This window comes from Prunus avium, chromosome 2, assembly GCF_965620075.1.
Source record: "Prunus avium chromosome 2, drPruAviu1.hap1.1, whole genome shotgun sequence".
Taxonomy (NCBI): domain Eukaryota; kingdom Viridiplantae; phylum Streptophyta; class Magnoliopsida; order Rosales; family Rosaceae; genus Prunus; species Prunus avium.
Window position 1 is genome coordinate 4,320,181 of NC_142285.1, and position 21,914 is coordinate 4,342,094.

Genomic DNA, 21,914 nt, shown 5'->3' on the forward strand with positions numbered 1-21,914 from the left:
CTGCCACCACCATTAACAGAGTTACCATCTACCACTACATCTTGACTGAGGAGTGGAAGTTGGGATTCTTTGAGTTCTTTGGCTTGGTATGATGTTCCAAACTTGTCCTTGATTGAAGGTCCAAGAAGTATGCCAGTCTAGATTCACATCAAATCACCACAAAATCTTATATTCTTATTCTAACAAAGTATCGTAAAAAATTATATAACACAAAAATTTTATAGTTCATCCCATCAAACACTCATTAAACAAACAAAAGCATAGAAGTTTTTTAGTTTCATGAATTTACATTCACACCCATAATTTCTGATAAATCTAGCACATACCACAATTTGCGAGATGAACCTGGGGATCTTGAAATGTTTGAAGAAAAGGTGATGGGTGGTTTGGGTGATGATGACAATCACAACCATCTGCAACTCCAAACGAGGCACAAATTGACTAGCACGAACTCTTGGCGCCGAAGAGTTAAAAACATTACCCCAATGTCTGGTGAGTTGAAGCAAACATTGAAGAACATCTTCTGCGGCGTAATGACATCTTCCTTCAAAGTAGAAATATTTTTGGCAATCATTACATATAATTAATTAAAAGTTCTTGCAGAAGATGTCTGTATTGCCCTTCTTGTTGTCTTCAAAGTTCAAAACAAAAGGTTGGGAGCTGAATCGGTTTTCAGTTCTAAACAGCAAGCGTTGTTTATACCATATTCGACCAAGCAACTAGAAGCAATTCTAAGCAAGGCCAAGAGTCCCACATTGAAATATTGTAAGAAGTGAAGACTCCCTCTCACCTATAAAAGGAGAAACTCGGATCAGGTGAGAACACTAAAATGAGAACACTATATGAGGATCAATCTCAGCCATTCAAAGTCATCTGAACGGCTGAAGAGAAAAAGCAAGCTTAACGTAGAAATGGGTACGCTACACTTACCTCTTAGCCCATGTGTCCTACCGCGCCTTTTCCAATCGCGCCTTTCTTTATTCCTTCCTCCTCAGCTTTTACCAGAGAAACCCCAAAATCTTCAGTAAAGATGAGGAAATATCCAACCCCTCATCTTTCCCCTTCTCCCAAATGTCTGTATCTTTCTTCCTCATTAATTATTTTTTGAAATTTCCACCCCAAAAACTCTCACATTCTCTCCCCCTTCATCGTCCTCATTCTCTTCACCTTCTTCACGTCAATTCTTCTTCCAAGCTACATCTACTCACCCCCTTCCTCACACCACGACAACTTAATCAGCTACAAGTTCCTCTCCTCCCAGTCCCACTTGGAAATCTGGGTACAAAGCCAATGCTTTGCTAACCTCCGCAGTCACAATTTTGGCCTTCATGCATGCCATGGCCTCTATCTCTGATAATCTCAACCACCCAACTCCCACTTCCCAAGTCCAGGTCCTTTATCTTTTCTTTGGTAGATCTAGGATTTAAAAAGTTTGAATTTTGGTTTCCGCAGTCACAATTTTGGCCTTCATGCGTGCCATGGCCTCTATCTCTGATAATCTCAACCACCCAACTCCCACTTCCCAAGTCCAGGTCCTTTATCTTTTCTTTGGTAGATCTAGGATTTAAAAAGTTTGAATTTTGGTTTGAATTAGAATACCCAGTTCGATTTTATGTTTGATTTTGCTTGTTGGGTCTGTTTAGGTGATGAACATCAATTGGTTTCAGAAGCAACCAAATGGGAACGACGAGGTACATTTCTCTAATTTGTAGTTTGATGGGTTATATGTAAAATTGCTCTGTATATGAATTCAATTTGGTATTGGCTTAAATGGGTTTTCTTTGATTCTTCGTTATAATCTTGTTATTGAATTTTATAGTCTAGGGATTAATTTGGTGGTTTTTGTTTTCGAAAATTTGGCGTTTGACTACGAATTCGATATTTCGTGCATAAGTTTCGGATCTCTCTGACATGTGTAGTGCCTCAATATTTACTATTTTAGGGCATTTTTAGATTTTTTTATATAAATTTTTTGGATTTTGGACTCAATCTTGAGTTTCCTTAAGAGTAGCAGATTGAATCGATACCTGGGCCTCTTTATATTTCCCACACAGTTTTACTGTTTTGTTCTTGGTGTTGTCGGTGTTTTCATTTTTGGTGATGGTTGATACGGCACCAAACCAACAGTGTGTTGAAGAAAACTTTGAGAATTTATTTTTGTCAATTTTTGAGGCTCCACTGAACTACAGAGGTTTATTGGACTGAATATATATTCAATTAGGGCATAAATCGATACCTAGTTTAAAGACTGCCACTTTGGGATTGATTTGTAAGCATAAATGAGGGCTTTACACTCATCCTAGTGGAATACAACTCAAATGCAAAAGTAGAGTCCATTTACAACTCACCTTGTTGCTCATACAGAGTATAAGGGCAGATTAAACAATTGAGCTAAAGGAGTCCTATTTGTATAAGGATTAATACATAATATGTACGGTTAAAGTTGGGATTAATACATCATTTTGATATGTTGGTTGTTGTATTAATCTAAAATGTAAACACAACTGTAAAGCTATACAGAATAGTAAAAGACCATGTGCAGAGCCACTTGATGAGGAATAAACATAATGATATTATATTTTATGTGATAATAAGTGCAGAACATGGAGACAAGACTTGTGCTCAAGAAATACTTTGACAGATTTCTTTAATGGGAAGAAATCTGTGAAGAACACACCACTTCAGTTATAAATATGATAGGTCAATGCTCTCTTGATCGAACTGCAGAATCCACCCCCTCTAGCCCCATTGATTGTACTGCATAAGGAGATCGTAGAGTTGCATAAGCATCTGTCATTGAAGCAAGCATCCCTTCATCATGTAAGTGATCAAGAGGTATTGTGAGTTTCCTAAAGACTATAGCAGATTTATTTTTCAGTCTTACATGATTTTCTATAGCAAGTGTCTTTGAGGTTTATTTTCTATATCAAATTTCCATGTGTATGCATTTGTGTGTGTATGGACTATGTATGGATGTACAGATTTCAAAGCAAAGCTCTGAAATTTCTGGGTTTTGTGTTTTAGCTTTAGTAAATCATTTGAATCTTTGATCTAGGTGTATTTTATGTGTTGAAAGTAAAATATAAAACGTTAATATTAGGATCTAGAGAGCTTAATCACCTCTTTCCACTATTGGTATGAGCTCATTGGTTATCTATTTATAAATAATCAATTAGTAAGATCACAGTCCTTCAGCCTTTTAAAAGATGTGGTTGTTCTCCTCAGTCGAAAATGAGGTCCATGGTTTGACTAATTATAGGTGGTAATTGCTGGTGTTGAGGTTTGTGACAGATATAAGAGAACAGAATGAGATTGTTGTGACTATAGGAAAACAGGTAAAAGAAAATTTGACACCTTTTTATTTTTGTTTGGTGACGAAAATAAAAGGTTGTTACTAGAGTTCAAGGTTATAATAACCCCATGATTGTGGATTTTTTTCCTACTATTTGGCTCTCTAATGCTCCACTTCCTTCTTTATGCAGCTTGTTTTTTCCCTCCAATTTGGTTTTGTTTTTCTTTCGTAGTGTTTAATACCAACTTTGTTCTTCATCTGTATATGTACAAAACAAAATTTAGGCATGGTCTTTGTCTATATTTTTTAATGTCACTTTTTTCTTTTGTATTTGGTTCTTTGTCTGTATTTCTTTTTTCTTTGTTACTTTTGATAATAGTGTGAGTAGTATGATATGGGTATCATTTCTGTATCTTAATGTGTTGATAATAATGTGAGTTGGTACCATTTGTGTACCTTAATGTGTTGATAATAGTGTGAGTATGTATCGTTTCTGTATCTTAATGTGTTCACAATAGTGTTAGTATGTATCATTTATGTACTTTAATGTGTTGATAATAGTATGAGTAGGTATCACTTATGTATCTTAATGTGTTATTAATAGTTTGAGTAGGTATCATTTGTGTACCTTAATGTGGTGATAATAGTGTAAGTTGGTGTCATTTTCGTACTTTAATGTATTGATAATAGTGTGAGTATGTATCATTTATGTATCTTAATGTGTTCACAATAGTGTTAGTATGTATCATTTATGTACTTTAATGTGTTGATAATAGTGTGAGTAGGTATCACTTATGTATCTTAATGTGTTAGTAATAGTTTGAGTAGGTATCATTTGTGTACCTTAATGTGGTGATAATAGTGTAAGTTGGTATCATTTTTGTACCTTAATGTGTTGATAATAGTGTAAGTAGGTATCATTTCTGTATCATAATGTATTGACAATAGTGTTATGAGGTATCATTTTTGTATCTTGATGTGTTGACAATAATGTTAGTAGATATCATTTATGTATATTAATGTGTTGACAATAGTGTTAGTAGATATCATTTCTATATCTTAATGTGTTGATGATAGTATCAGTAGTATGGATATGGGTATTAGGTCTGTATCTTCATGTTTTCGTAATCGTTTCAGTATATCTTATGTAAACGGTGTATGTTGCAGGTATAAAATGGAATATAGGTTTGAACTATGTTTCACAAAGGCGAGTACAGTCACGTAATCAAGCAATTTCTATGTATAAACGTCAGTATTAAAATTCACCATAAAATATGGGTTGTAAACGATTCAAAGGATTCACTAGACCTTCAACATCATATTTTTATAATTTTTAAAAATGATAAATTTTACAAATAATAGAGAAATGACACAAGTCAGAATTGCAATGCTGCATCATTTCTTGTTTGCCACCAAAATATCTTTCGTAAACACTTCAAAAGGATTCACTAGAGCTTCAACCTCACTTCATTTATTGTTCACTAAAGCTTCATAATAATATTTTTATTTTTTGACTAAGAAGTCTTCATTAGCACTTTTATGATTGCTTTAAGATGAACTCAAAAGGCGGAGAAAGTTTCACATTGAGTTTGTAGAATTTTTTGGTGTGTATTTTTCTACTATTTAATGAAATACTATGGTTTTTGGAAAAGTTCGTCATCAGTGCTTCTAACGAGCATCATTTTTCGTAGCGCCACGTGTCATCAGAGTTTCAATTTATGTATGTTTATCTTTAAAAATTCACAAACAATTAATTAAAAAATCGAAAAAATCCATCCTTAATTTCTACAAATTCCATGCAACATTATCTTCGATTATGATGCGCTGAATGTTTGATTTTAAAAAAATTCCAAATAATTAATTCAAGTTTGCTTCATTACTAACAATAACACTAAGTTAGGATCACTCTTCATCACTATAACTATTCCCCCAATTATTACTTCAAATTTCCCGATGTTAAATTTTGATTTTCTTGCATCAGAGTCGAAGATAATGTTACAAGGAATTTTTAGAAACTTTCGGTGTATTTTTCTGATTTTTGTAATGAATTTTCTTGAATTTTTTAAGATAAACTCACAAAAATGAAATATTAATGGCACGTGACACTACGAGATATGAAACACCCATTGAAAAAGCTGATGATGCACCTATCAGGCACTGCCATGTGTCACTCTCTATTATTTATTATTATTTTTCAATATTTTGAATTCCAAAAATCATAATAAATTTGAAAAATTCACTAAAAAAGACTCCGCACTCCTTGTGACATTTCCAACATCTTTTGACACTTAAAATATAATTTTGACTAAGAGAAAAATTAAAACAATTTCACAAAGTCAAGTTTGCTTCCAAACTAACAATAACACTAAGTTGAAAATCATTAGTCTTCATTACTACAACTCTTCCTCCAATTATTACTTTGAATTTCCCAAAGTCAAATGTTGATTTTCACGCAATAGAGTTGAAGATAATGTCACAAGGAATTTGTAAAAACTTTCGGTGTATTTTTTTGATTTTTTAATGATTTTTCGTGAATTATTGAAGATAAACACACAAAAATGAAACATTAATGACACATGGCGCTACAAGATACTGACACTTGTTGGAAAAGCTGAGGACCCAGCCATCAGACGCTGCCATGTGTCACTCTCTTCCGTTTATTACTATTTTACAATGTTTTGACTTGAAAAAATCATAATTAATTCGTAAAAAATCCGAAAAATTCACCGAAAAATGCCACAAACTCCTTGCGATATTTTCTTCATCTTTTCAGTTGTAAAATATAAATTTGACACATAGAAAATTTAAATAATTTTTCAAACTTAAGTTTTTTCATATACTACCTATAACACTAAGTTGAAGATCATTTCTCTTCCTGACTACAACACTTCCTCCAATTATAACTTCAATTTTTTGAAAGTCAAATTTTGATTTTCACGTATTAGAGTCAAAGATAATGTTGCAAGGAATTCGTAGAAATTTTCGGTGTATTTTTCTGATTTTTTAATGATTTTTCGTGAATTTTTGAAGATAAACTCACAAAAATGAAACATTAATAACATGTGGCGCTACAAGATATTGACACCCGTTGGAAAAGCTGATGACGCACCCATCAGGCACTGCCATGTGTCATTCTCTTCCATTTATTACTATTTTTCAATATTTTGACTTCCAAAAATCATAATAAATTGATAATAAATCTAAAAAATTCACCAAAAAATTCCCCGGACTCCTTGTGACATTTCCAACATATTTTGAGACTTAAAATATAATTTTGACTTAAAAAAAATTCAAATAATTTCACAAGGTCAAGTTTGCTTCCATACTAACAATAACACTAAGTTGAAGATAACTAGTCTTCATCACTACAACTCTTCCTCCAATTATTCCTTCAAATTTATCAAAGTCAAATTTTTATTTTCCAGTATCATAGTCGAAGATAATGTCGGAAGGAATTTGTAGAAATTTTCGGTGTATTTTTCTGATTGTTTAATTCTTTTTTGTGCATTTTTTAAGATAAACTCACAAAAATGAAACATGAATCACACATGGAGCTATGAGATACTGACACCCGCTGGAAAAGCTGACGACGCACCCATCAGCACTGCCATGTGTCATTATCTTCCATTTATTACTATTTTTCAATATTTTGACTTCCAAAAATGATAATAAATTGATAATAAATCTGAAAAATTCACCAAATAATACTCCGGACTCCTTGCGACATTTCCAACATCTTTTGAGACTTAAAATATAATTTTGACTTATAAAAAAATTCAAACAATTTCACAAAGTCAAGTTTACTTCCATACTACCAATAACACTATGTTAAAGATCACTAGTCTTTATAACTATATCTCTTCCTCCAATTATTACTTCGAATTTTCCAAAGTCAAATTTTGATTTTCACTCAATAGAGTCGAAGATAATGTCGCAAGGAATTTGTAGAAATTTTCGGTGTATTTTTCTGATTTTTTAAAGATTTTTCGTGATTTTTTTAAGATAAACTCACAAAAATTAAACATTAATGACATGTGGTGCTATGAGATACCGACACCCGCTGGAAAAGCTGACGACACACCCATCAGATGCTGCCATGTGTCATTATCTTCAATTTATTACTATTTTCCAATATTTTGACTTCCAAAAATCATAATAAATTCATAATAAACTTGAAAAATTCACCAAAAAATACCCTGGACTCCTTGTGACATTTCCAACATCTTTTGAGACTTAAAATATAATTTTTACTAAGAGAAAAATTCAAATAATTTCACAAAGTCAAGTGTGCTTCCCTACTAACAATAACACTAAGTTGAAGATCACTAGTCTTCATCATTATAACTCTTCCCCCAATTATTACTTCAAATTTCCCAATGTTAAATTTTGATTTTCTTGCATCAGAGTCGAAAATAATGTTTCAAGGAATTTGTAGAAATTTTTGGTGTATTTTTCTGATTTTGTAATGATTTTTCACGAATTTTTAAAGTTAAACTCACAGAAATGAAACATTAATGACACGTGGCACTACGAGATACTGACACCCGTTGAAAAAGCTGACTACCCACCCATCAGCTGCTGCCATGTGTCATTCTCTTCCATTTTTTACTATTTTACAATGTTTTGACTTCCAAAAATCATAATTAATTCGTAAAAAATCTGAAAAATTCACCGAAAAATGCCACAAACTCCTTGCAACATTTTCTTCATCTTTTCAGTTGTAAAATATAAATTTGACTTAGAGAAAAATTCAAATAATTTCTCAAACTCAAGTTTGCTTCCATACTAACAATAACACTAAGTTGAAGATCACTAGTCTTCATCACTATAACTCTTCCTCCAATTATTACTTCAAATTTTCCAAAGTCAAATTTCAATTTTCACAGAAAAGAGTTGAAGATCATGTCGCAAGGAATTTCTGGAATTTCTAGAAATCTGAAAAATTCACCAAAAAAATACTTTGGACTCCTTGTGACATTTCCTACATTTTTTGAGACTTCAAATATAATTTTGAGTATGAGAAAAATTCAAATAATTTCTCAAAGTCAAGTTTGCTTCCATTCTAACAATAACACTGAGTTAAAGATCACTAGTTTTCATCATTATAACTCTTTCTCCAATTATTACTTCAAATTTTCCAAAGTCAAATTTCAATTTTAACAACAATTATTACGTCAAATGTTCCAAATTCAATTTTCAATTTTCATGCATCAGAGTCGAAGATCATGTCACAAGGAATTTTTAGAAATTTTTATTGTTTGTAAAATAATAAAAAAATGATTTTTCATTAATTTTTTAAGATAAACTCACAAAAATGAAATATTAATGACACGTGGAGCTACGGGATACTGACACTTGTTGGAAATTCTGACGACACACCCATCAGGCACTGCCATGTGTATTGACTTCCAAAAATCATAATAAATTCATAAAAATCTCAAATAACTTCTCAAAGTCAAGTTTGCTTCTATACTAACAATAACACTATGTTGAAGATCATTACTCTTCCGTATTACAACTGTTCCTCCAATTATTACTTTAAATTTCCCAAATTCAACTTCGGATTTTTTTTGCATAATAGTCAAAGATAATGTCACAATAAGTTTGTTTTTAGTGTAATTTTCTGACTTTTTTTTTTTTGTCAACTTTTTAAGGTAAAGACATAAAAATGAACATCTCATGACACATGGCGCTAAGAATGGCACTCGTTAGAAGCACTGACAACGCATTATTCAAGTGTTGCCACTTGTCAATCTCTTTCGTTTATTACTATTTTTGAATGCTTTAACTTCAAAAAATCATAATAATTCATTAAATTGCATCAAAATACACACCAAAAAAATTCTACAAACTCAATCTAACACTTTCTACGTCTTTTGAATTCATCTTTAAAAATTCATAAAAATACTAACGAGGACTTCTTAGTTAAAAAATAAAAATAATATTATGAAGTTTTATTGAATAGTAAATGAAGCAATGTTGAAGCTCTAATGAATCCTTTTAAAGCTTTTACGAAACATTTTTTGGTGGCAAACAACTGACGTTGTAGCCTTGAGATTCTAACTTGTGTCATTTTTCTATTATTTTATTGCATTACTTGTAAAATTTATAATTTTTAAAAAATAAAAAATAAATGTAAAATTGCTATAAGTTCCTTTGGCTTTTTGGACGGCGATTTCCTCCTTGAGCTTTGCCATCTTTTCTCTTTTCCTCGCCTGTTGTTTGTGCAGAAGAAACACAAATACCCTTTAGTGATCAAAAGAAAAGTCAAAATAAACATAATTAACGAACTTCAATCTTAAAAACAATAAACTCAAACATTTTTTCTCATCTTAATAATTTTGCAATGCAAATGCAAATTGGAGGGGGAAAACAAGCTGCATAGAGAAAGAAGGAGAGCATTAGAAAGCCAAATAGTAGACAAAAATCGATAATAAAAAACCCAATTGGGTGGGGTTATCTATTTTCTCATTTACTAGCCAAAGACACACATATTTTTTCAGCAATCACAACAACCATAGCAATTAAGGCAATCACAACAACCAATACCAATCACAATCATCCATTTGAACCATACATTATATAACTATACATACATTTACAAAGTAAGATTTTTTTAAAACCTTGATTACTAACCTTCACAGAATCACGAAAGCCAACCTTTGTCCAATCTCAAAGCCAATTACAATTTTAAACAAGGCCTGCCAAATTTAATTAAAGAGGACAAAATCAAACCAAAACCAAACAGACTAAATTAATTAACGAAGAAAAGAATATTGAAAATCAAGTAATCAAAAATGAAAATAACAAGTCATAATTAAAGATATTGATGCAGATAGAGAACGGTAGGAACAACCAGATGGGTAGCCGTAAAAATCCAATCTTTGAGCACCAGTATGACTTTGCCAGATTACTACCTTTTCCTCCACCACCATGAAAAGCGAGGGACACAACGAAGAGGAAAATGAAAGAGATATCAAATGAGAGCAGTAAATAGGGCTTTTGGACCTTGATTTTCGAATTGTGGTAGGGAAAGGGAGGAGAGAGAGAGAGAGAGAGAGAGAGAGAGAGAGAGAGAGGACGATGACGAGGAGGAGGAGAGAGATTGACGCAGAGAAACTGAGAGAGCAATACAAAAAAGGAGTTTGAAAGGAGAGAGACTGAGAGGGCAGAGAAAGAGGAGAGGGGGAGTTCCAGAGAAATGTATCAATTCTGACCAAAGAAAATAGGAGAAGGTATTGATTGAGAGGAATAAGAGGGAGTCTGAAAAAAAAAAGTGAGGGAGCGTGAAAAAATTGGGAGGGAGGGTGAAAAAGTTGAACAGCTGTTTAGGAAGGAGGGAGGAGAGAGAACAAGTTGAGTGACTCACTCTAGTACAACCATTTCATTTACAATTGCTTTTCACAGAGTCGTTGGATATATCCAACGGTGTTCTCATAGAAAATTCTCATATAAGTGTTCTCACTAGATCCTGACCCATAAAAGGAGACCACTCTCCACCTAAGAAGGGATCCCCCCTTGGTTGGGCTTGATTTTTAGTCTTTGCTTTCTTCTCTTTATATTTGGGCCCAGCCCCTTGTATAAAATGTAAATACACATTACAATGAGAATGAAAATATACTTCTCCGTGGACGTAGCCCATTTATTAAGGGTGAACCACGTATATTTTGTCTTCTGTATATTTATCGCTTGCTTAAATCTTCACACACTGGATGATGGTCCTCACCTTCACCCATCATTCATCATACCCTATCACTAAGTTGACCCTCAAAGTCCTGAACCACTTTTTGGCGTCAACAAGCATTATAGGCTATTCGTGTTTGACCACCAAATGTAGTAGCAATCATGTTTAATTTGTGACACATCTTGTTATTCTGTTGTCATTTGAGTTACAACTCATCCTATATATAATTTTACAAGAGATTTTCTATTTAAACCCCACACTTCCCTTTGTTCACCCCATGTTCTAAGTTCACCCCAACCTCTAATTTAAATTTTCACAATTTCTAAGAAAACCCCACTTTCTTCCCAAACTATACCCTAAAATACACCCCAAGTTGAAAAAATAAAAAATAAAAGAGTTTTTCTATTTAAACCCCACTATCTTCCTACTACAAACTACAGAAGAAAAAAAACATATATCTAAACTGAATAGTGGGGGGAAAAGATGAAGAAGGCCCCTACTTTTTGAGAAGAAGATGAAGGTCCCTGTGCTTGCCGCAAGACAGATAGACTCGCTAATTATTACAGTATATCATTTACTGTTAATGGAAAGAGATCCTAGACCAAATAAAGATTTCTAAATTAGAAATTAAATGAGGAGATATTTATTTGCATTGTAGACAAGAAGGTGCAACTTACCTCGGCAAGAAAAAATTTAACTTACACGATGGTACAGTAATCATCTACTGTTTACTTTTGAGCATATAAGAAGTCAAGTAAATATAAAATTTTAAATAAAAAATCAGAACAACCAAGCAATCAACAAAGGGTAGAGAATAAGATCATTACAACCAAGTAATCAACAAGCCTTTCCATCAGCTCCCACGCAGATTTTAAAGAGGTAGGCTCCTCAACATTTTACGTCTTTAAAGAGGAGTAATCTGGCAATAGAATATAGAGGGTTTGTATTTTTCTAAAACTTAATATGAAGAGTAGTGGGGTGTGTGGGGTGTGTATTAAGTTGGATGACCTTTTTTGTCTTTTTACACAATAATAAAACTAACAGCTTAATGATTTAAGTATTGGGGTGAACAAAGAGAAGTGCGGGGTTTAAATAGAAAATCTATTTTTATATACAAGTAATTAACATTGCTTTAGTGGATCATGTTGTTATAAGGGATGTGGCTTAACTTAATTATAAGTCAAGCCTACACTTTTGTCTCATTTCTAGTTAGCGATTGGCACCTCAAAAAGTCATCATACACTCTCGAAATTCTAAGTCAAGCCAACACTTTTGTCTCATTTCTAGTTAGCGATTGGCACCTCAAAAAGTCATCATACACTCTCGAAATAAGTCAAGCCAACACTTTTGTCTCATTTCTAGTTAGCGATTGACACCTCAAAAAGTCATCATACACTCTCGAAGTCCATTTTCAAGTGGGTTTTTTTATTTTTTATTTTATTTTGGGGTCATCCAAGTGGTGTTAAACATTTAGTTAATTTGTTCATGAATAATTTCAACTTTTAGTTAATGTTATTAGTCGGATTTCCTGTTCTGTGCATGAGTTACCAAGTAGCACGGAAGCTACTGCCAAGTAAGGCTTCGTTAATAGGAAGTTACATTAGAGATGACCACTTTGCAAAGACATTAATTGTGTGGAAATTTCGGGTTGATACGGGAGACCGTGTGGGGTCTAGGAAAGACTTGTAAAACATTAACTCATTCACCACTTCTACGGAAGCTGCAGCCAAGTCAAGTCATGGTTGGTCCACAATTATATACAAAAAGATGCATGATTCAATGGGGTTGTGATCTGAAAGATATACAAGTATGTTGACACATTATATTTTTTTAATATATAGCCCATAATTAGTATTAACGAGAATTAATTGTTAATATATAGACTTTGACCCATTGATCAATTAATTGTTAGTATATAGCCCATAATTAGTATTGACGAGAATTCGCGTCTTTAATAAGCAGTCATTGATCAATAGTCTCAATTCACTTAACATTTCTCATATTCAATAATCATCTACTGTTTACTTTTGAGCACATAAGAAGTCAAGTAAATATAAAATTTATGCAGAAGTGGCTCCATTCTCTTTCGTTGTGTGCATTGACCAAAATCTACTAGGAGCAAAACATTAGGAACATGAAGCTATGAAGTGTATTCATGCAGGATTTTGAGCCTCTATATTTATAAACGGTGCATTTACTCACATTTTGCAACATTTAGACCACTCCAAAAATCAAAGGTTGCATCTTGTTGCCTCACAAAAGGCCAACACTGATTCTGATTTCCATTCTTCTTAAATTGTAGTTTCTTTGGCTACTCATGTTTGCCTTGGTCTTCATCATAGTTGAAAGGCAATGGCACTGACTTGAACGCCCTGTACTTGCCAACATTGTTCAGATGCTCATTCTCCAACCTGAAAAAACTCCATATCCCACGACGGATTATCTCCAAGCTGGCCACAACCGCAATCATGGCTTGTCTATGCATGAAAGAAACATTGAAATTCAAAACAGTCTGCAACCAGGCAAATCTCAGCAACACATTTAACACCTGCATTGTTTTGTCCAAAAATCAGTAAGAAAATATTAAGCGCAACCTGCAATTGATCAAGAACGTGTTTTTCACATTGCAAAATAAGCATATATAAGTTTGGCAAGAGAATGTTACTCGATATAGCTACTACTCACCATGGCTCCGAAATATACACTTTTGTAAGGGATCAAGAGTTTATCTCTTAACCAGCGGTTCTTGGAATTCCGTTGCAGAAGTCCCCAATCCACAACAAGATCCCAATATGTTACATAGATTGCTGCAACAATTGAAAAAATCCAAGCAAGAACTTTCCAGGTCACTTCATTTTTAAGACTCTCAAGACTGTATGCTGTTCTCATGCTAACAGCTACTATTGTGAAGAAATATTTCAGCCCATTGTAACCTTGCATGGGATCTTTCTCTTCAACCAAACGGCGGAGGCACTGCAAGAAAATGGAACGGAAAACATTTCTAAGTGTCTGGCTGGGGCTGATAATGAAGCTTAGGAGGACATTTGCAAGAAAAGAAGGGATGAGCTGTGTACCTGAAGGAGACGAGACCAATACGGAATACAAGCAACGATGAAAGTGAAAGTGTTGAAGACATCTTGTGATTCGCAAGTGTTTCGTCTGAGTTTGTAGTCTCCCCAACCATAATAGCAAACGTAGAATTGCAGACTTCTAATGGCTTGCACCTACAAGAAAACAATTTATTGACACTCAGTTATTTCAAACAGAGAGAAGAAAAACAGGAAAATAATATGACTGCAATGTGTGATTTAGGACTTAGGTAGATCATTTTACTGACCTGGCTAGTTAAGTGATCTGCCAAGAAGAAATCCGGGAGTGTGACCTGAAAAAGAAGCAAAATTTTCAGATTGTTAGACCATCCAACTAAGTTAATTCAGTTTCACTTTGAAGAAGAAGAAAAAAAGTGTCTTAAATTGACTTTAATTACCTTATACAGAGGAGCACAGATACAGTGAAACAGACAAACGAGGAAGAAGTAGCGACTTGAGCGATATATGAGGTTGAAGGGGCATAATAATATCAAAACTACAAGCTGCATAAAAAGAATTTAGTTCAGTACATGATCCTAGAAGTGTGATGAGCCAATGCATCTGTAAAAATGAAATGGTTGAATTTATGATCTTACCAAAACCAAGAAGAGAGGGAGAAGTTCGGTTAGTGCTTTGTAATCTTTGGTTTTGGGGTCCATTTCCATGTCAAGATTTGAGAGCACAGAAGCAAGTGCTAGCACTGCCAGTCCAAAACTGAGAAGAAGAACCTCTCTGTAGCCCAACTCAGTTCCTTGCTTGAAACCAAATATGAAAGAGTAATTGACTCTGAACCGCCTCCAAAAGTATATGTTGCCGGCATACATAAGCATGTGCAGAAATATGAATCCAAACAAGCTGCAAGAAAGTTTAACATGTTGAGCAAATTGAGTATTATTTTTTGGTTGGAAACTTGGGAAGAAGAATAGTAAGGCAAAGGCCTAATTATGAGTACCTGTATAAGGGAAACATGTTATCCATGTACTGGGTTTTTCCTTTGTCAAATTCAGGATTGTTGGCATTGTTAATATTGCGAGCACGCACCATCAAAATAAGTGCTAATATAAGAGCAGCTGTACAGCCAGCAAAGTAACCTAAAGATTTCCAATAAACAGATTCAAAGGGAGGAAATTAATACCAAAACTGTCCTTGTTCAGTGTAAAAAAATTTAACTCTGCTGATTTAGCTAGAGGCCTTACCCATGGCAAATGTTATCCTATGTCTTTCTATCTTTGCTTTTGGCCTTAAGACGGCCATTCCTTTTCTGCGATTTGAGTTTGAGAAATGCTTGATGAAAGTAGTTTCAACCCTCTCCATAAGCTTGGTAACCTGCAGTGGTGGCAAGTGCCATATCAGATTAGAAAGCACTTTAGGCCAAGCTTCAGATAGCCTCCAAATAAAATCATAAGAATGTCAGATCATGTAAGAGAAATTCGTCCAACAAAAAAATCGCCTACTAGACAAATTGCCGCAATAGGTCTTCCCTAACAAAAATTAGGCGGGATAGGTCTCTGCCGTAAAAAATATGCCAGGTAAGTCTATCCCAACAAAAAATTGGCCGGAATAGGTCTATCTCTACAAAAATTCGCACATTTGGGCAAAGCAACAATGTTATTTACTACGAGCATAAATTCATAATCCTTTCAACATATATCTTAGAAAGATATAAGGTTGAATTGTCTTTCCTATCTTTAGCATTATGCATGAAGAATTCTCACCTCCTCAGAGCTGCCAAGGTAGGAGTTATCCACCATATTCATGTAAGGTTTTGATGTATCTCTTGAAGTAATCTGCAAAAGTAATGGGGCTAAAAACATAAGTAATACAGACCGAAGTTATCCACCAAAGGAAATACTGACGAATATTTTACTGATAAGAGATCTAAAAGCTGAAATTTCTTTTATTCTTCCATTCTATATGCATACCAATCACCTAAATATTGGCATAGAAGTTAATTGAAAACATTCTTTCAGGAATTTATGGCGTTGAAAGTTATAACTTATACTGGGAGGGGAAATACCTTGTCATATTTCTTCATGATTTTTGAAAAAGCCAACGTATTCAAGAAGCTGTTTCATTCATGGAAAAAATAATTAGCAACACAGATAAAAATAAAAAACAACCAAACTAGGTACCCCAGTTTGATCTTACCCATAGCTCTTTAGAAGCCGAAGTTTCCGGTAAAATTCAATGAAAGCCCCTTTAAGCTGTTCTTCAACTTTATTCAGATTATCTCTGCTGAACTTGAGCTCTGTCTGTGGAGGCACATTGAGGAAGCCTTTAATGGTCGAACGCGGAGTCTCAACAGTGTGATTCATTGTCACATAATTTAGTATGTGCAGTGGTGCAGGTCTAGTGTCTCTTAAGTTCTCTGCCTTCTTTTCATGAATCTTAATATTCTCTGTCTTTTTTCCATTTTTTTCTTCATCACCAGAATGTTCCTCCTGGCTATTTGATCCACTCTCTTCAATCACATCCATAGCCATGGCTGCGCACCCTGCACATGATAAAACGACGTAGTTTTAGACATAAGCAGAATATCAGCGCATAAAATACACATATCATCACAATAAGCACAACATTACTTACTGCTTGCTCTGACTCCGCGGGGAGTGGAAGCTGCCAAGGCAGCTGTTGAAGCAGCAACATCGGAAGCAAGACGAGTCATCTCCACTGACCAATCCAACGGCCTCTGCGGGTTCTCCACTTTGATGCGAAACGCGATGAAAGTATCCATTTGCTTGTTGAGCACAGCAGCTTCCTTCATCACCTCATCCACCTTAGACCTATAAAACTTGTCCACTTTATTGAACTCATCATCAACCTTTCTAAAATACTCCAACTCCTGCACGCCCCCTTCCTCTGCAGCCATTAGAAACGTGGTCTGGTAGCTCTCGGAGCCATCACGTCTCACAGAGTTCACAAGAATGGCTTGGCTTTCGATGTCGACAGGGGATATGGAGGATGGGCTGTTGGGTTGCTGCTGGTTGTGACGGCTTTGCGACGTGAGACCACTGAAGGCTCTGTACAATGTGAGCCTTCGCTTTAGGAGGTGACTGCGCGGTGTGGTGGCAACTGGTGGAGGCTTGTGTCTTTGCTTGCTGCGTTGGATTTCTTTTAGGAGGGATTTTAGATAACCATAATCCATGTATGCTTTCTGCCATTCTGGCACCATTTGTGTTGCAAACTCCTTCCCAAACTTCATTTTTTTTTAAGCTCTGTGAATTGTTAGCTCTAGAAATTAAGTCACTCGGTTTTCAGCAACTTTTTTGAGTGTGAAAAAACTGAAAAGAGCCCCTCAGATTGGTGCTTAGTTAGCTAAATTGGGTTCCTTTTGCACGAACTGCGCAGAGCAAAGAGCGAGTGAGAAATGTCAAGGACAAAGAGCCAACGAGGTAATTGGGTTGAAAATTTATGCAAAGAAGTTTCAAAATATGAGTGAGTCATAGAAGGCGATAAGATTCTAAATACAGAGGGTAGGCAGCCAAAATAGCGAGCAGAGTGGGCTCCACTGTTACTTCATCCCCTAAATTAGGGTTATTCGTTTTATTAGTCCCTGAATTTTGACCCGATTTGCATTTGAGTCCCTCAATTTCCAAATCGTTCCCATGGTCTTTCAACTTTAGTTTCGTTAGGAAAAATAGTCATGCCATCAATTTTGTTAACTTTTTATGTTAAATGCAGGGGTAAAATGGTATTTTTGTATTATTTTTAATTTCCAATTTTTGGATATTCCTTTCACTCACAAAATAAAATTTAAAATTTAAAAATCTTTTTCCTATCCTCAGTCAAACTAAAAATTAAAAATTAGTTCTTATTCCTAAAAACTTGATTTTTTTTTGTTGTTGTTGTTGTTGTTGTTAATATTTTATTAATATTTTAATCAATTTAAAATTAAAAAAATATATAAATATATCATTTTACCCCTGCATTTAATACAAAAGTTAATAAAATTGACGGCAGGACCATTTGTCCTAACGAAACTGAAGTTCAAGGACCACCAGAACAATTTTGGAAATTGAGGGACTCAAATGCAAATTTGATCTAAGTTCAGGGACTAATAAAACAAATAACCCCCTAAATTATTATTATTTTAAATATAAAAAAAAAGTTTTCCTCTTTTGTTTCCCTGCCCTTTTTGGTCAATTACAAGAAAGAAAAAAGGTTTAGGGTTGCCGTACTCGTTGAAGCAGTCGCAATTGACCAATACCTTATTCGTGGGCCCCGTGGTTTTTGTACGGAGGAGAGTTTCCATTAAAAAAAAGCTCATTTTCTAACTACACACGTAACACATTTGGTCTCTCTCTGTTTCAACATTAATAGCTCACAACTTGGAGAAATTATAGAATGATACCGTATTACCACGTCAACTGGTGATACTCCCACTCAAAATTTAACATGTGTATAACTTTTTAAAGAAAAATTTAAAATTTATACAGCTGGATTTAAAATCCCTTTTTCAATTTAAATTTAATTTAACAAAAATGGAAATATCTAAAATAATAATAAATAAATAAATTCCTCAGCAACATCAACCCCTTCTTTGAACTTGCGACAAAGCCCCCACCCCACCCCAACCTTTCTGCCATGGCTGCCGCTGGTCTTTCTTTTTTCATGTCTTTGTGTTTTTCTCTCTCCCCCTCCCCCTCCCTCCCTCCTCTCTATTACGGGTAGGGTTCAAGGAATTTAGATTGAAACTTTCTTGGGGGTGAGTTTATGGTCTTTGAGGAATCCAAGCTTTCAACATATATCAAGAGCAAATTCATTTGCCATGGGCTGTCATCATATTCACAGATAGATAGTCATGACAGGGGGCTTCGTCGCCGTCGATGAGGCAAATGATTTTTGGGTTTTTATTTTTCTTTCTTTTTTATTTGTAAGTTTTTAAAATTCTTTTAATTTTTTTTAAAGGTTAAAATGAATACTCCAGTTGTCAAAAAGTTATACACATGTCAAATTTTGAATGGGAGTATCACCAGCTGACGTGGTGGTACGGTACTATTCTATAATTTCTCCACAACTTGGCTCAAGGAAAATTATAGTAATTAATTATACTAATTAACTTAATCACAAGTTGAATAAGAAGAATACTAGCAACCTTATCTCTAACTTTCTCTTTTAGACATTTTCTCTTTTACTCATGTGACAAGTGTCACTTCTCTCTCACTTAAACCAATATTTTAAGAGATTTTCTATTTAAACCCCGCACTTCTCTTTGTTCACTCTAATACTTAAATCATTAAGCTGTAAGTTTTATTATTGTGTAAAAAGACAAAAAAAGGTCATCCAACTTAATAATTAACCCTAGTACATCTATACACACACCCACACACACTCCACCACTCTTCATATTAAGTTTTAGAAAAATACAAACTCATCTACATCCTATTGCTAGATTACTCTTATATTGTAAAGACATAAAACATTGACGAGCCTACCTCTTTAAATATGCATGGGAGTTGATGGAAAGATTTGTTGATTATCAACTTAACAATACCCAAGTGTTGGAATTCCAGTTACAGTTCTTGGAGAGAAGTAAAGTTGTTCTCTTTCTCTAGAAAGTATTAAATTTCGGGTTTGGGGTTTAAATAGAAAATCTCTTTTATTTCTTATTTTTTCAGTTTGGGGTGTATTTAAGGGTAGTTTGGGAAGATAGTGGGGTTTTCTTAAAAATTGTGAAAATTTAAATTAAAAGATGGGGTGAACTAAGAGAAGTGTGGGGTTTAAATAGAAAATTTCTATTTTAATTACACAAAAGAACATTAATTGTATTTTCATATTTGCCCTTTTTTATTTTTTAAAATAATAAACAATAAAAAAAAATATTTAATCATATACCCATTCTTAGCACTAAAACTATAAATAAACCATACACCATTTAAGTTCTATAAACAAACCCAAAAAACACCAAAAAAATGACCGTAGGCCCTATTGAATTTAATTTTGAATATTAAATTACTTTGATGCCCTATTGAGTGTTTTGGGCTTTTTTATGAGGTTTTAGGGTTGAGTTTGTTTTAAGAAATTAATGGCAGTTTTGTAATTTAAAAGAAGTTAAAAGCATTTTTGTTATGTTGTAAATGGACTTTGGGTGTGTTTCTAAAGTCTATTTCATATAAGGTATTTTTATAATTTGAGCTCCTATATTGGGTATAATAGTGAATCTCCCATAAAAAAAAAAGGGTTCTTCAATCACCCAATCCCCACCCCAACTCCCCCTCACCCCCCCTCCTCAACCTCTGGGAAAACCCAACAGTCAACACCACAACGATCACTCACAACTCATCTCTCCTTCTCCCACCTGTGCAGCCACCCCTACCTCCCACCCCAGCCACTAATTTCATTTTCCCAGCATAACCTCGACCTCTCCCCCGCTGGTGAAAACCCAACAGCCACATCCATTTTCCACCCCACCCATGTTTGATCTTTATTTATTTATTTTACAATACCTCCTTCACACGTCTCTGCACAAAAATATGAATATGATGATTTTGTCATCTTTTTTTTTGTTCGTTTGCAAAAACCTAAATTTCAGGGAGGATGGTGGGCTAGAATCGATACATAGAGATTGGGGGAAGGGGTGGGGATGGTGAGAAATTGTAGGGAGGGTGGGTGAGGTATGAGGGCAAGGACGATGGAGAAGGAGGAAAGGGACGGTGGGGTCTTCCAAATGGTTTTGAATTTGGGTTAAGGGGAGAGACCTGGAATTTTTTTTTTCTGCAAAACCAACAGGCTCGCAAATCATGTTAGGATTTTTAAGACTCAATTAAGACTCAAGAGGTGCATGTGGAGTTTCATTTGTTGACTTTGCCAAAGCAAAGGAGTTAGTTTGCTTAATCAAGGTGACACATGTCATGAGAAAAAGAGAAAATTAGATAGAAGATTGCTAGCATTCCAAGTTGAATAATCTTAGCGATGAAAAGTCGTACATGTCATATTATTCAACCCTAAACCTCTAGAAAGTACCCCGAAAATATATTTACACTAAAATAAATAAATCAATATTAATATGCAGAGGCTCCCATCTGCTTGCATGTCATATCGCAAAGTCACTCGAAAATGCCACTTGAGCTACCATCTTTGTCATTGAAAATAATAATTCAAAACCCAATATATATATATAATTTGGTACATTTACTTATTCAATGACAAAGATACAATTATATTTTTGGACAAATTACATAAAACCCCCCAACTTATAAGGTCATTTTCAAGTTCATACCCGTTTTGAATTATTATTTTCAATGACAGAGATGGTAGCTCAAGTGGCATTTTCGAGTGACTTTGCGATATGACATGCAAGTAGATGGGAGCCTCTGCATATTAATATTGATTGATTTATTTAAGTGTAAATATATTTTCGGGGTACTTTCTAGAGGTCTAGGGTTGAATAATATGATATGTACGACTTTTCATCGCTAAGATTATTCAACTTGGAATGCTAGGGACATTTACTAGTACATACTCAACCTCACGGAAACCCTACAATCACCCTTCGTTAGCCAAACTGTTAGCGAATCTGTTAAATATTGACGTGTCAAAAGTGGGACTTGTTTTTTTGATGACGTGGACTTCCACGTGGACAAAAAAACTAATAAAAAATTATTGATTTTTTCGAATATTAAAAAAAAGGTTAAATTATATTTAATTAATTAATTAAAAGTGTTAATTAAAAAAATATAGGACAAACTACATAAAACCCCCCAACCTATATGGTCATTTTCAAGTTCATACCCAATTTTAGGGACATTTACGAGTACATACTAAACGTCATGGAAATCCTACAAATTGCCCCCTCCATTAGCCAAACCGTTAGTGAATCTGTTAAATGCTTATGTGGCGAATGTGGGCT

At 34.4% G+C, this 21,914-nt stretch overlaps 1 protein-coding gene and 2 long non-coding RNA genes across 4 annotated transcripts; 1 reads left to right on the top strand and 2 right to left on the bottom strand.

The window, feature by feature from the left end:
• The first annotated feature begins 953 nt into the window (after positions 1 to 953).
• LOC148296296 (uncharacterized) lies at positions 954 to 4,867 on the top strand. 2 transcript variants are annotated; one of them, XR_015833595.1, is made up of 4 exons: positions 954 to 1,532; positions 1,644 to 1,691; positions 2,601 to 2,835; positions 4,460 to 4,867. It is a non-coding gene; the product is annotated as an uncharacterized LOC148296296 (long non-coding RNA). The 2 variants fall into 2 exon arrangements; XR_015833594.1 differs by having other exon boundaries at positions 955 to 1,532; positions 2,601 to 2,820; positions 4,460 to 4,858.
• Positions 4,868 to 9,032: 4,165 nt separating this feature from the next.
• LOC110773809 (uncharacterized) lies at positions 9,033 to 10,594 on the bottom strand. Its single transcript, XR_002529362.2, has 3 exons — positions 10,149 to 10,594; positions 9,929 to 9,993; positions 9,033 to 9,669 (listed from the first exon to the last, which is right to left on the bottom strand). It is a non-coding gene; the product is annotated as an uncharacterized LOC110773809 (long non-coding RNA).
• Positions 10,595 to 13,102: 2,508 nt separating this feature from the next.
• Positions 13,103 to 17,500, bottom strand: LOC110773808 (phosphate transporter PHO1 homolog 3-like). Its single transcript, XM_021978330.2, has 12 exons — positions 16,652 to 17,500; positions 16,214 to 16,559; positions 16,083 to 16,131; positions 15,781 to 15,852; positions 15,262 to 15,391; positions 15,018 to 15,156; positions 14,662 to 14,920; positions 14,464 to 14,568; positions 14,314 to 14,358; positions 14,051 to 14,200; positions 13,662 to 13,949; positions 13,103 to 13,524 (listed from the first exon to the last, which is right to left on the bottom strand). The coding sequence occupies exons 1-12, from the start codon at positions 17,265 to 17,267 to the stop codon at positions 13,288 to 13,290; spliced, it is 2,436 nt and encodes an 811-aa protein (XP_021834022.2). The 5' UTR covers positions 17,268 to 17,500; the 3' UTR covers positions 13,103 to 13,287.
• Positions 17,501 to 21,914: the final 4,414 nt, after the last annotated feature.